The sequence below is a fragment of the Mustela putorius genome, unplaced genomic scaffold (assembly GCF_011764305.1).
Source record: "Mustela putorius furo isolate JIRA1106 unplaced genomic scaffold, ASM1176430v1.1 tig00003942_pilon_pilon_pilon, whole genome shotgun sequence".
Classification (NCBI taxonomy): domain Eukaryota; kingdom Metazoa; phylum Chordata; class Mammalia; order Carnivora; family Mustelidae; genus Mustela; species Mustela putorius.
The window spans coordinates 15,771,371-15,785,756 of NW_025422087.1; the positions used below are offsets into that span (position 1 = coordinate 15,771,371).

Sequence of the window (14,386 nt, forward strand, 5' to 3'; positions counted from 1 at the left end):
AATTCACTAATCTTTCTCTTTGTCAATCCAACTTAATAGTTCCCAACATCAAAATGTTCTTAAAATGAAATGCTGTTTTTTCCTGCTTCTGTGTGAAATGTTGCCTGGTTTCCTCAGTGTTTATTTACAGGGCTCTAGGCAGAAAGAGAGGTAAAACAAAGGGCAAAAAGCATATTCTGGCTGATTTGGCCCCTTATTAAGTGCTTTCTGGAAGCCTTACTCAACAGACTTTTGTATATATTTCGCCAGTCACCCTCTCTTTCTGAGGCTACCCAGCTCCCACTTGCTGGGAAATAGAATAATTCACACTGGGCCCACTACCACACCAAGCAAAATCTAGTAAGTTTCTGTTATGAGAAAGAGAGAATGCATATCAGATAGGCAAGCAGTGTCTGCCTCAAAACATAAATTAAAAATTAGTTTTAAAAAAGCACTTTTGCTTTTTTAAAGGACTGCCTGGGTTGCCAAGTTGGTTAAGCATCTGCCTTTGGCTTGGGTCATGATCCCAGGGTCTTGGGATTGAGCCCTGCATTGTGCTCCCTTGCTCTCCCTCTCTGTCTGCAACTCCCCCTGTTTGTGCTCTCCATCACATAAATAGATAAAATCTAAAAAAAAATAAAAAATAAAAATAAATAGATTTGGACTGGTTTCTCAATATAATTTTGCACTTTGCATTTACCTTTGCTTCTCATTCTTTCTTCCCTTTATTTATTTAATTTCTATTTTTTATTAAGCTCGAAAACAATATAAAGACTCCTCAAAAAACTAAAACTAGAAGTATCATAAGATCCTATAATCTCACTTCTAGGGTTTTTAAAAATTAATTAATTAATTAATTAATTTTTAAAAATAAACATATAATGTATTTTTATCCTCAGGGGTACAGGTCTGTGAATTGCCAGGTTTACACACTTCACAGCACTCACCATAACACATACCTTCTCCAATGTCCATAACCCCAACCCCTTCCCCCAAGACCCCTCCCCCCAGCAAGCCTCAGTTTGTTTTGTGAGATTAAGAGTCACTTATGGTTTGTCTCCCTCCCAATCCCATCTTGTTTCATTGATTATTCTCCTACCCCCTTAACCCCCCATGTTGCATCTCCACTTCTTCATATCAGGGAGATCATATGATACTTGTCTTTCTCAGATTGACTTATTTCACTAAGAATGATGCTCTCTAGTACCATCCATGTCGTCACAAATGGCAAGATTTCATTTCTTTTGATGGCTGCATAGTATTCCATTGTGTATATATACCACATCTTCTTTATCCATTCAGCTGTTGATGGACATCTAGGTTCTTTCCATAGTTTGGCTATTGTGGACATTGCTGCTATAAACATTCAGGCGCACGTGCCCCTTCGGACCACTACGTTTGTATCTTTAGGGTAAATACCCAGTAGTGCAATTACTGGGTCATAGGGCAGTTCTATTTCCAACATTCTAGGTATTTTTGTCCAAAGAAAACAAAACACTAATTCAAAAAGATATATGCATCCCTGTTTATAGCAGCATTATTTACAATAGCCAAGATATGAAAGCAACCTAAGTGTCTATCGATAGATGAATGGATAAAGATATGGCACATTTATTTATTTATTTATTTATTTATTTTTAAAGATTTTATTTATTTATTTGACAGACAGAGATCACAAGTAGGCAGAGAGGCAGGCGGAGAGAGAGGAGGAAGCAGGCTCCCTGCTGAGCAGAGAGCCTGATGTGAGGCTTGATTCCAGGACCCCGGGATCATGACTTGAGCCGAAGGCAGAGGCTTTAACCCACTGAGCCACTCAGGCACCCCTGGCACATATATTTAAAGGGCTATGACTCAGCCATTAAAAAAATGAAATTTTGCAACTTGCGACAACATGGATGAACCTAGAGGGTATTGTGCTAAGTGAAATAAGCCAGGAAGAAAAAGACAAATACTGTATGATTTCACTCATGGTGGAATCTAAAACAAACAAACAAACAAATAAACAAAAGCCAGAAATAGACTCATAAATACAGAGAACGAACTAAAGGTTGCCAAAAGGGAAAGGGGTGGGGGGGATGGGCAAAATAGTAGAAGGGGCCTAAGACATACAAACTTTCAGTTATAAAATAAGTCGCGGGGATAAAAGTACACGGAAAATATGGTCATTAATATTGTAAATCTTTGTATGATTTTGATAAAAGTCCACATCCAAAGCAAAATCCACAGACAAATGGTAACTATGCTTATCACGGTGAGCTTTTCATATGTATATAATTATCAAATCACTAGGATATACACCTGAAGTTGATATAATATTGTATGTCAACTATACTTTAAGAATAAATAAATAGGGCGCCTGGGTAGCTCAGTGGGTTAAGCCACTGCCTTCGGCTCAGGTCATGATCTCAGGGTCCTGGGATCGAGTTCCGCTCAGGCTCTCTGCTCAGCAGGGAGCCTGCTTCCCTCTCTCTCTCTCTCTGCCTGCCTCTCCGTTTACTTGTGATTTCTCTCTGTCAAATAAATAAATAAATAAATCTTAAAAAAAAAAGAATAAATAAATAAAACAAACAAAATTCCTCCACACATAGGGAAAAAAATAATTAATGGTCTAAAGGAAAAGTATAGTAAAAGTTTTAGGTAGGTTCGGGATGATAATGAGAGCACTAAAAATCATGGGGGACCTGGATGGCTCAGTTGGTTAAGCATTGGACTTGATTTCTGCTCAGGTCATGATCTTAGGATTGGGAGCCAGAGCCCCTTGCTGCTCTGCACTGGGTGTGGAGCCTGCTTATGGTTCTCCAGCTGCCCCTCCCCCAGTGCCAGGTGTGTGTGCACTCCCCCCCCCAAACAAAACAAAAACAAAAAACACTAAAAATCAAAACACGGTGAAGCTAAAAGAATAGTTACAGAAAATTTAAAACTTTAAGTGTACAAAATACAAAAAAATAAGAAAACTAAAAATCAATCAACTAGCCTCTAACTCAAGGTACAGAATAAAACTAAAGAAAATGTGTTCTTTGAAAGAAAAAGTAAAATCATCTGACAAGCCATGATTAAGAAAAAGAGAAGCCACAAGTAAAACAATGTCAGCAGTGACAACAGGCAAATCTACAGATATATTTGAGATGAAGTCAGATAGGAGATCAGAATCTAGGCTCTGCCATTTGTCAGCCTTGTTTGTGATCTGTGAACTGCAATTTGTTTACATACAAAATAGAGACACTTGCTCAGTGCCTCATCACAGTGGTCACTCAGCAAATATTTATTCCTTCTCCCTCCCCCTCACTCCCTTTTAATTAGTGGTTTCACAGAATAAGGAGGATAGAACAACTAAACTGTGAGATTTGCCAATGACTAATCTTCTTTATAGACAAACATATTTTCTGCTAACATAAATAAGCAAGATTGGGGCGCCTGGGTGGCTCAGTGGGTTAAGCCTCTGTCTTTGGCTCAGGTCATGATCTCAGGGACTCTGCTGGGCAGGGAGTCCGCTTTCCCCTCTCTCTCTGCCCGCTTCTCTCCCTACTTGGAATCTTTCTCTCTCTCTCTCTGTCAAATAAATAAATAAAGCAAGATTGACCATAATTTTTTTAAATTGTGTTCTTACCTGCCAAAACACATTCTTGAGGATATAAAAGTCCACATCCAAAGCAGCCATAAATATAATTATAGGTGCAAAATAACAATAAAGTGAAAAGCTTGGTGTTCTTAGAAGAGGGTAGACAATTTGGTACACCTAAAGTAACAAGAACAAATAAGAAATTAGTTGGCTGCCATTTGGTCATATTAAAAATCAGTGGTAGGTAATTTGAGGTATTAGAAATTGATGTGATATCAATCATTGTAAGTTTTAGTATATTCTAATCTGCAACTATCTGCAATTATCTACAAGACCAGTCCTGAGGGGTTTGTAGATTTCTTGATCTGACTGTCCAGATGAGGTGCATGCACAGTCCTCTGTTCACTAGAGAATTATGCGAGTTTGGGCTACATAAACATTGTTTGTGATAAGTACTGTAATCAGCATTTTCACAAGTGATACCCCTGCCACTGGTGATCCTTGACATGACTTTAGGTATCCACAGATAAGTATTTTTTTATTTGACTTTTAGATATTTGTTCTAATTTGCATTAAGAAACAGAAAAGAGAAACTTGCCCAGGTACTTATGATTTCACAAACATTTGCTTAAGATTTTTCATTTCTCCTTCAGTGAGCTGGGGCACCTGGGCAGCTCAGTTGGTTGAGCATCTGACTTTTGGTTTTGGCTCAGGTTGGGGTCTCATGGGTTGTGGGACTGAGCCCCAGTTTGGGTCCCTGCCAGCCAGGAGTCTGCTTAAGATTCTCTCCCACTGCCCTCCTGTCTCCTGCACTCCCTCACACTGGTGCTCTCTCCCTCTCTCTCAAATAAATAAATCAATCTTTAAAGAAAACAATAAAGTCCTTCAGTGAATCAAGTAGAGAAAAATAACACATAGATAATAGCACATACTGTGTATGTAAGACATAAATTGTGAAGGTTGTATATTTAAAAGTTTTGGACTCAACTAATACTTTATTCTTCATTACTTAACCTCCCTGTGCCTCAGTATCCTCATCTGTAAAATGGGATAGAATACCTACTTCCACTGAGTTTCTGTGAAAGTGGATGAATTAACTCAAGAATTAGTAAGAAGTTGAACATAGCATAACACAGAAGTCGAATCACTATTTTGGATACCTAAAACAAATGTAACATGATGTGTCAACCATACTCAAATAAAACACATTTTTAAAATTAAACAGCTCCATTTTTAACTGGAAAAAAGAATAAATAATAAGTTAATAAACACAAAACACTTTAAAGAGAACCGGGCATATAGTAAACACTCAAAAGATGTTAGTAGTAATGCTACTAACATTACTAACATTACATAGTAGTGTTTCAGAAGAGTAACAAGAGGCTTTTAAAAATCCTAGACAGATACAAGCATCATCTTCATTTAAAAAAAAAAATAAAAGGGGAGACAAGTTGTTATTGATCACGTTATGCATTTGAAATCAAGAGTTAGTAAATTAAGAAAATGTTTCTTGTATCTATCTATATTATATATTATATGACACATTTTGCATCGAATCTAGCAGTTAGGAAAGAGTAACCATGTTTCATTATGACAATAACAGCTGCCTTTGATAATGTCTCTACATTATCATTATCTGCATTGTGGTGCAGACAATGAAGCCTGTGTACACGGACATGGGAAAGAAACAAGAGCAAGGCTCCCAAAGCAGAACCCAAAATGCAATCCAATTTTACTCACTTCCATACTAATGTCTTATCTTAAGTATAAGGGCCTACTTAATCAGAGGGAGCCATTTTGTTGCAGTAAACTTAGATTGTCCCTACGCAGTCAACTTAGATTGACCCCGTCCCCTCCCAGAGGAACTTACTTGCAAAGCCTAGATACAAGGACGGGTCAGGCCTGTGAAGACATCCAATCAGTGGGGCGCGCATATATCTACTCGGGTAAATTGAAATTCAATTGGCCCCCCGTATGTTACCTAGCAGTTTTTTCTGTGTGTGGCAGACTTAGCATGACTGCAGTTTTTTTCTGTGTATTGCAATCTCACAGGCCACCTGTGTATTGCCCGGCTAAACTACCTCTATAAAAGTTAGTCTGTGAGGCTGGGAGGGGTCGCCTCTTTCCAAGAGACGGCCCTGACCCGTCAGTATGATTCTCGATGCTTGGCGCGAAATAAAGCTTTGCTTGACCTCCGCTTTGTATCAGTCTTGCTCCTTTGATTACGGACCCTAATATTAGGGACCTCTAATTTTATGTCTTTTATTGTATGGTTTTTCATTTTCAAAATTTATAATATCAGATGAATTTTTTCAGAAGCTGTTCACATTTTTTTAATTTTTATTTTTTTATTTAAGGTGGATGTGGAGTGCAACCCCGGGGTCCGAACTCACAACCCTAAGATCAAGAGTCAGACACTTACCAACTGAACCACCCAGGAATACCAGCTGTCCCCCCACCCCCTTTTTTTTAATTCCATACATTCACAGACAGGGTGAGAGTAGACCTTGATTTTGGTCTCTGTTCTTTACTAACTTATTATTGTACACACATACATAAGGTACATACATACCTTAATAGAACTGTGAGCCAGTTGTCCTATCACAAACCCTGACGCTGAAAGAATTATCAAGACAGTGACTTCAGAACTCCTTAAATAGGTCCTCAAAAATCCTGAAGAAATACATGTATGTGTTATTTAGACATAATGTGTACTTTCAAAACATTTAATATCCCCTTTCTCTATTTCATTTTAAACTTCCTGAGGGTCACATCATATAAAAAACAATTGACAGCTCTTACAAATGCTGTCTCTTAAGAAACACATAATGAAGCTTTTCTTACAGGTGAATCTGGAAAATATTGAAGTTCCAACAATTTCCCATTTGCCCACTGACAGGCACATTATGATCACTGTACAAGAGGATCTATGGATCTGATGACGAGAGATTACAAAAAGTCAGACGTCGTATCTACCTGGTATACCTTTTATTAGTAATTACGTATCCTAAACTACAGCAACATATATTCTATAGTTTTCCTAAAAGTCAGAAATACTTTCAACTGAGCTCTAACTAGAGGGAAGCTGCCTTCACCAGACAAGTCACAGGAGACCTGCGTTATTGTCTACGTGCATTTTCTTACCCTGCTACTCTCTCCTCTGTTCAGTATTATTCAGCTCATTCCCTCCAGAAGCAACGTATGGACTTTAATCCAATCACTTTATGCCTAGGGCAAGATTCATTGGCATTCCAGATTCTGCGTTTCCTGTCTTCCAGCTGAATTAGTGCATATTTATTGAATAACTCTTTTGTGTAGGGCTGAAGAAATGTTTCTCCAACTATTTCTGCAATGCCCCTTACTGCTGAGCACTTATCTCTATGTAATCATTAAGGATCTAGAGCTGGTGAGATTCATGGTCACCACCACCTCCTAGTACCACAGGGGACCAAAGTCTTCAGTGTGTGTTTTCAAGGCTTGCCCGAGAGGAGGTGATTTTACTCTCTGACAAGTAAAATGGAAGATGAGTATTTGCTTCATCATTTCTTCATAGTATTCCCAATTCCAGAAAGGATTTTAAAGCAGCTGACCTTTTTTCTCCCAAAGAAAAATGTTTTAAAGAGCACTAGAAACTTTTCCCTCATCACTAGCATTGAACTGGGGTAATAAAGTACCCGTGTTTTTCAATCTGGTATTTCATCCGTGTGACTAACATTCACCATTCCTACTGACTTCTTTTTTTTTTTTAACATTTTATTTATTTGACACACAGAGAAAGATCACAAGTAGGCAGAGCAGCAGGCTCCCTGCTGAGCAGAGAGCGAAATGTGGGGCTGGATCAGAGGACCCTGAGACCATGACCTGAGCCGAAGGCAGCGGCTTAACCCACTGAGCCACCCAGGTGCCCCTCCTATTGAATTCTTTTTTTTTTTTTTTTAAGATTTTATTTATTTGACAGAGAGAGATCACAAGTAGGCCAAGAGGCAGGCAGAGAGAGAGAAAGAGAGAGAGAGAGGGAGGTAGGCCCCCTGCAGAGCAGAGAGCCTGATCTGAGGACTCGATCTGAGGACCCTGAGACCATGACCTGAGCCGAAGGCAGCGGCTTAACCCACTGAGCCATCCAGGTGCCCCTCCTATTGAATTCTTAATGATCATTTAAGAGTCCCTTAATTGTGAAGTCTCTCCTAATTCCCCACTAGGGGTTGGTGTGGGGGGGATGTTCTCTGAAGTAAAATCACATCAAAAGCCATAATAAAATGGACAAAACTAATTGCAACAACCGTGCAAATTGTGGAACAAATGTCTGGGTCCTATTTGCCCCCATTGCCCTGTCCTCATCCCAGATACATGTTGGTTAGGTTGGGCCTGGCAGGCAGGCAGCATGAGGCCTTCTAGGCCACCGCTGGACAGTTACACCAACCCCACTGCATCACAATTCCTGTCTTCCCAGTGAGAGGACTCCTTGAGGTTAAGGAACTGTCTGACTCCCCTTCTGCCTACCACTCTGCTGTGCTCAGCACATGCCCCTGAAGGAAGGAACATTGTACTGATGCTACTGATAATTAAATGAAGCTACCCTGCCCGCGTTCACTCACATCTTACAGTTCCACCAGACTTCTTTTGATGACGTTGTGATGGCTTTCTGCCCTGAAAAAGGTTCAGAGAGCAGAGGAAAGATGACATTTGGAAACAAGCACTTACCTCCCAAAACAACAGTGGAACACACAAGCATCAGGAAATAGCTATTTACAACGGTGTAGGTGGCTGTGCGCCCGCAGAGTAAGTCAGGTCTGTTACCTTCTCCTTGCATCCAGAAGGAAGAGTTCGTGTTTGGCATTGCGTTTTCAGTCCTAATTTGCTGAATTTATATAGGAGTTATTATTTTCACCACCACAGACTAACCTGTTAGGATACTCAAAAAAAGAAGAAAATGAGCGCGGCATCCACATTCTTTCTACCTAAGATGGTACCACACTCGGATCTGAGCACCTTTCTTCTTGTCACGAAGCACACACTGATACTTCCTCTTCTACCTCTTGCTCCAAGAGCATGTCCTAGGAACACCAAGAACACTTCCTCCACACTTCTACATATACTAGGGGAGCAACAGCACTGATTTCTGCACGTAATCATTGTATGAGTGGTGTGTTTGCCTTCCTCATGAATAGTGAGTTTCTCAAGGCCCAGGGTTGGTTATTATTTTTCCTTAAGGCTGTGCACACAGTATGTGGCCCATAATCCACTCTCCATAATATTCGATCAACTGAACTTTTTTGGAGCGGTACCTCTTCCTCTGTGGGTACAAGTCATTCTGGAATTCCCCTTTACTACGTCAGTCCCATGTCCCTTTTCCCCTCTCTTGGGCCCCTCCAAACCCCAAATGGGAAATGAGGTCAAAGCAGAGTCACACCAGATAAGGTTGGGATGGAGAAGTGGGATGAATAACCTAAAAACAAAGGAAAAGACTAAAATTGTGGTTTTATCATACAATGCCTTTAAGTGAATTAGAAAAATTCCCCTTCCCAATGACAGGGCACGTGGCTTGGCACATAAATAATGGGTTTGATTCCAGTCCAAGTACCTACCCTCAGCTGGCGCCCTTGTGCAAGACATAGCCTGCAAAAATCTACGTGGTGGTCCTGAGAAGGGCTCATTCGGTTTTATGTTTCCCTGCAGTTAACCTTAACCTAAAAATTCTTAGAGGTTCCTGAAGTATCCCCAATAATCTTTGGTTCTTTGTTTTGTACGTGTTTGGTCTGCAAGACACAATGATCCTGGTGTGAAGCAGAAATGGGCCAGAAATGAGATTCAAAATGCTACATCTTCAAATCACTTCACCTGTCCCTCAAATTGCCCTTCGCCTCCTGCCATCCCCACCTGTTATTACAGCATCACGCTCGAATCAAGTTCTCCAAACTACCGAGACCCGAGTTACCGTCTTCCAAGGCCAAGCTGGTTCAGAGTTGAAATCAAGATGAAGGCTCTTGAAAATCACAAAGAAAAATGCTCGGCTCTGCTGGCTGTTTGCCAGGGACAGTACTGCCAACTGATATCACACCCAAAGTCATTTCCATGCCTAAGTCCCATTGGTTGCTTGCCGACTTACTTTCACTCTGATTGGCTACATATAACATCCCCACCCCCAACCCAGAAGCAGCTAAGTGATCCAGTTCCAGGGAAGCTTGCATTTCCTAATGCTGGAGCTGTGTCTATACCCACAACTGTTTTAACTGATTTTCTTTGCCTGACATAATAGCTGAAATGGTCATTCACCATGTAGACAGAAGATCCTCTTATATGTTTTAAAATATATATTCTGTTTTTCATTTTCCGGCCCTAATCCTCTTCAACACTACCTTTTCTCCCATCTGACTTTTTCATTCCTCCTTTCCCATTTTCTCTTTTTCTACCTATCTCTCCTTTTTGATGGGAATTTCTCACTTTTGGCCCTTAATTTGAAGAAACAACATTACTCACTCAGGAGGACAAACGTATCCCAAATTCTGTGATGTCAAAATTAATATATTTTTGCCTCAAATCTAATCACTAAAAACAGTACAGATTTAAACTAATGAACAGCTAATCAATTTATAGTTTCCTTCCAAGGAGGTTATTTTGTGACAATGAAATTCTACTCATTCTTACGTCATACTAGTATAATGCTCTTCCCCAGGGCACCAAGAATAGTACTACAGCAGTGAGATCACAAATTCTATAATCAATCTTCTCCATTACTATATATCAAAGAACGTTTCAATTCAAAGTCCCAATTCCTACTTGCAACTGAAGAGTTTTAGTCAACAGCTTTATGTCTGGCCCTGATTGAAGCAACCACCTTTGGTACCCATATACCATTCTCCAAAATTTTTCCTTCAGCATTTTGTTGTCTGGTATGGTTCTTTTAAACCATTCAGCCAACAAAGCCATCTTATTCACAGGCTGTCTCTTGAGATACCCATTCCTTACTCTTTCCCATGCCCGCCCTTAACTCTCTTGGTTACCACGTTCACTACTATTTCTCCCATTCATCTTTATGTTATCCGAACCTCTGGTCACCTTGAATTCTCTCAACTGCTTTCATATCATTTTGAGTAATGTCCATTCACCTTCTATCTAGTTTCTATCCTGCCGTTCCCTCAGATTCACTTGGGTCACCTAGACCCTACAGGAAAGTCTCATGAAGCTTTACATTTCAAAATTCAGATTCTCCATGGCTTTTAGAAAAATCTTCATACCTTGAGAAAAATTGGACAAAATTCATAGTTGGCTCTAGATTACATAGTTCTGCTAGAGATAGAATATAACTAAAATATAGAGATGATCAAGTTTCTTTAATTCATAATTTTTTCCCATAGAACTCAAAGAAAAGCAATAATAAATCATATTTCACCAGTTTTGGTAGAGCCAGCTGAGTAGACTATGATAGCTTTAGGAGCTGAGGGCTGAGAGGCTGCCCAGTATGTTTCCACTATCCCAACTGCATATTCTGAAAATAGACTATATTATCTGGCTGAGACAAGGCTGGTTAGTCATATTTTCTCATCCCCCTATATAATAGTTGGTTCAGGAATGGGCACAGGACTCAGATAGGACCAGTCAGATGGCTTCTAAGCATGATATATACCATTATTGACAGAGAGCTATTCTCTTTGCATTGTGGTTTAGCTATGACAATGATTGCCTCCAGCAGATAGAGGTCATCGTCCTAGAGGCACTGAGAAAGCCTATCTCAAGGCTCAGAAGTTCCAGGAGGCACCACCTTAGGTATCTCTAAGGCCTTATGACCTCACAATCCCACCTGAGATTCTTCTTTTTTCTCAGAATCCATTTCCTAGTTTGAGAACTTTTTGCCATCTAGAAAGGCTAGGCATGAGAAACAATATTATTTTTAAACCCAGTGAGTACTGGTTGCAATATATTTCTTTTAAATTTCATTTGAAAACTGAACTGTTCTTTTCAGCTCATCTCTCTTCTCATATTGCCATAGAAAAAGCCAAGTGGCACTTGACTACTATCTAGGAAAATCCTTAGCATGACCATTAAGCTCATTACTTAGACAACAGTGTGATTGAACTTACCACCATCACCTAACAAGGGCCCCTTTTCTCCAGCTTCTACTAACGCTTTCCTCTCTCATAACCCCTACTAATCACCTCCGAGAAGCCTTTAAACATTCTGCAGGCTTTCACTGAAACTCTCTTCTAGACCCTTTGGGTTTCTATCATCCAATCCCAAAGAAGGCAATACCACATATTTTATGGTTTGTTACATCCATTTCTCACTTCCAGCATCCAAAATTGGTATGTTATATATTGCAGCACAACAAACAGACACCAAGCTTTGTAGGTTAAAACAACAACAATCATTTATTTAGCTGAAATCTACAATTTTGACAGGACTCAACAGAGAAGGCTTCTCTTGGCTCCATATAGCACTGGCTGTGGTGGCTTGATTGGAGGATCCACTTCCAAGATGGCTCACTCCTGTGGCTGGTAGGTTGGCGGGAACTGCTAGCTGGAGCTCAGACAGGGCTTCGGGTTGGGGCCTCAGTTTCTGTCCACATAGGTCCTTCCATACAGACTGGTTCCCAAGACTGGGCATCTCAAAAGAACTAACTGGAGACTGAATCCCTTTTTATGATCTATGGAAATCACATAGTATTACTTCCACTATAATCACAGTCCTGCTCAGATTAAAGAGGAGAAAACAGAGACCCACCTCTCTGCATGAGGAAGGTCAAGATCACATTGTAAGAAGAACATGTGGGGCAGGAGATGTGGCCAACTTGGAGAATACAATGTATCACAAATCAAGTGTCAATATATTGTCAGTTCTTTACAACTCGGGGCATCATAACTCGGGGCATCATGTTAATCTAAATAGCATTCTGCCTGGTTCAGCTCAGTCTAGACAGTTATTCTCAAAGGCTGGACCATAAACCAGTGGTGATTCATGACAAAAGTTCCAGCATACATGGCAAAATGAGAAAAATATATAAGTCCATAATTAAGCTTAATTTATTCAATTTAAAGGGCAGAGCCTTACAATGAATCATACCTTTGCTTCTTTTCTGATGTTAAAATGTCTCTTATTAAGTAATAGTGATAGCAGATAGTAGTTGTTTTCTTAGTGATGTCATTTCAATGTCCTCCATTTTTTCACATTTTTTTCCAGTGAAAATACAGAAGTCTTTAGAAACCACTGTCTAGAGTTTATCACAGCACTGAATTTAGCCTTTGCTTGACCACTTCTCAAATAATGTGATTTAATTTACTAGTATGCACACTGAAATTAGTCTGTGGGTGTTCAGAAAACATCTGCAGCTACCTGTAACAGTTCAAACTCAAAACACAAGGGTATTTTAACTCTCCCATGAATTCAATGCAATGACAGATCACGAGAAGTACTATAGCTCTCAAAACTCAGATCCTCACATCAGTGGAACCTTTGAAGTGAGATCCAGGAATCCCTTAGTAATCACCAGGTTCACATGACTACAAAGTCATGTGGAATCCAAAGTAAAGGTCAGAAAATAGAAAGTTACGGGGAAAACTAGATACATAGTCATGATGCTGTGTGTACATGCGGCTAGTCTACTGGGAGAGTGGGAGTAGAAATGGGGCACTGGCACAAACAAGATATGCAGAGGAGGGTTCAGGAGTCATTTTTAGAAAAGGTGAATAAGTTCTATAAATGAAGGAAGACTAGTGAGCTCCAGGAATAAGGTAGCACCAAAAGAGAATTTATTCAACTGTTATTTATTAACTTACTATCTTACAGGCGCTTAAGGTATGAAGAAAAACATGACAAAACCCCTACCCTCAAAAAGCTCATAATTCATGTGGGGAGGCAAACGTGAACGATTAAATAGAATATATATGTAGCTATTAGCACTATGGGTGCCCCAAAGGAGGAGGGAACCTAACACTGGGAACAGAGAAGGCCATGGGGTGGAGAGTTACAGACTTCTTTGCCAAGGGTCAGAATTGTGGGTTGTTGTTGTTGTTTTTTTCCTTTTTACAGCTTTATTGAGGTATACCTGGCATATAAAATTGTAAGCTAGGGGTGACTTTCAAGAAGTTTCCGTTGCTGGAGGCAAGATGAAGAACAGGAGCTGGCATCTTGGTTCAAGCTACTATAACAAAAGACCATCAATTGGATACTTTATAAACAACAAACATTTATTTCTTACAGTTCTGGAGGCTGGGAAGTCCAAGATCATTGGTGCCAGAAGATGCACTGTCTGGGGAGAGCCCATCTCCTTGACACATATCTTCTCACTATAACGTTGCATGGTGCATGGGGCAAGTGAACTGTTTGAAGGTCTCTTTCATAAGACAAGACCTTCAAAAGGCCCCACCTCCTCACACCATCACATTAGGATTAGCTCTTAACATATGAATTTTGGGGGATACAAGCACATTCAGACTGCAGAAACTAGTGAAGGTGTTAGAAAAGGAGATTGTTAAAAAAGAAAAGGAACTGGGGTGCCTGGGTGGCTCAGTGGGTTAAGCCTCTGCCTTTGGCTCGGGTCATGGTGTCGGGGTCCTGGGATCAAGCCCCACATCCAGCTCTCAGCTCAGCAGGGAGCCTGCTTCCCCCTCTCCCTCTGCCTGCCTCTCTGCCTACTTGCGATCTCTCTCTGTCAAATAAATAAATAAAATCTTTAAAAAAGAAAAAAAAGTAAAGGAACCAAGAGCACCTGGGTGGTTCAGTCAGTTAAGTGTCTGCCGATGGCTCAGGTCACGATCCCAGTGTCCTGGGATTGAGCCCCACATCAGGCTCCCTGCTCAGTGAAGAGCCTGCTTCTCCCTCTCCCTCTGCCCCTCCCCCAACCTGTGCTTGTGC

General features: G+C 40.3%; 2 protein-coding genes across 5 annotated transcripts in view; both read right to left on the reverse strand.

Moving 5' to 3' along the window:
• The window catches only part of SLC9C2 (solute carrier family 9 member C2 (putative)), a 102,756-nt gene extending 93,159 nt beyond the window's left edge, over positions 1-9,597 (reverse strand). The window contains exons 1-4 of one of the 3 annotated variants that reach the window (XM_045069570.1): positions 9,416-9,597; positions 8,240-8,440; positions 6,111-6,211; positions 3,587-3,715 (exon numbers count right to left, since the gene is read on the reverse strand). In XM_045069570.1, the coding sequence (XP_044925505.1) occupies positions 3,587-3,715; positions 6,111-6,211; positions 8,240-8,375 (366 nt within the window). In that variant the 5' untranslated portion in view covers positions 8,376-8,440; positions 9,416-9,597. The remainder of the gene's footprint in view (positions 1-3,586; positions 3,716-6,110; positions 6,212-8,239; positions 8,441-9,415) is intronic. The other 2 variants (XM_004761927.3, XM_045069569.1) reach the window with 2 other exon arrangements.
• Positions 9,598-11,881: 2,284 nt separating this feature from the next.
• ANKRD45 (ankyrin repeat domain 45) overlaps positions 11,882-14,386 on the reverse strand; it is a 55,253-nt gene continuing 52,748 nt past the window's right edge. For both annotated transcript variants that reach the window (XM_013061194.2, XM_013061193.2), the window contains exon 6: positions 11,882-12,179. In XM_013061194.2, coding sequence (XP_012916648.1) covers positions 12,085-12,179 — 95 coding nt within the window. In that variant the 3' untranslated portion in view covers positions 11,882-12,084. The remainder of the gene's footprint in view (positions 12,180-14,386) is intronic.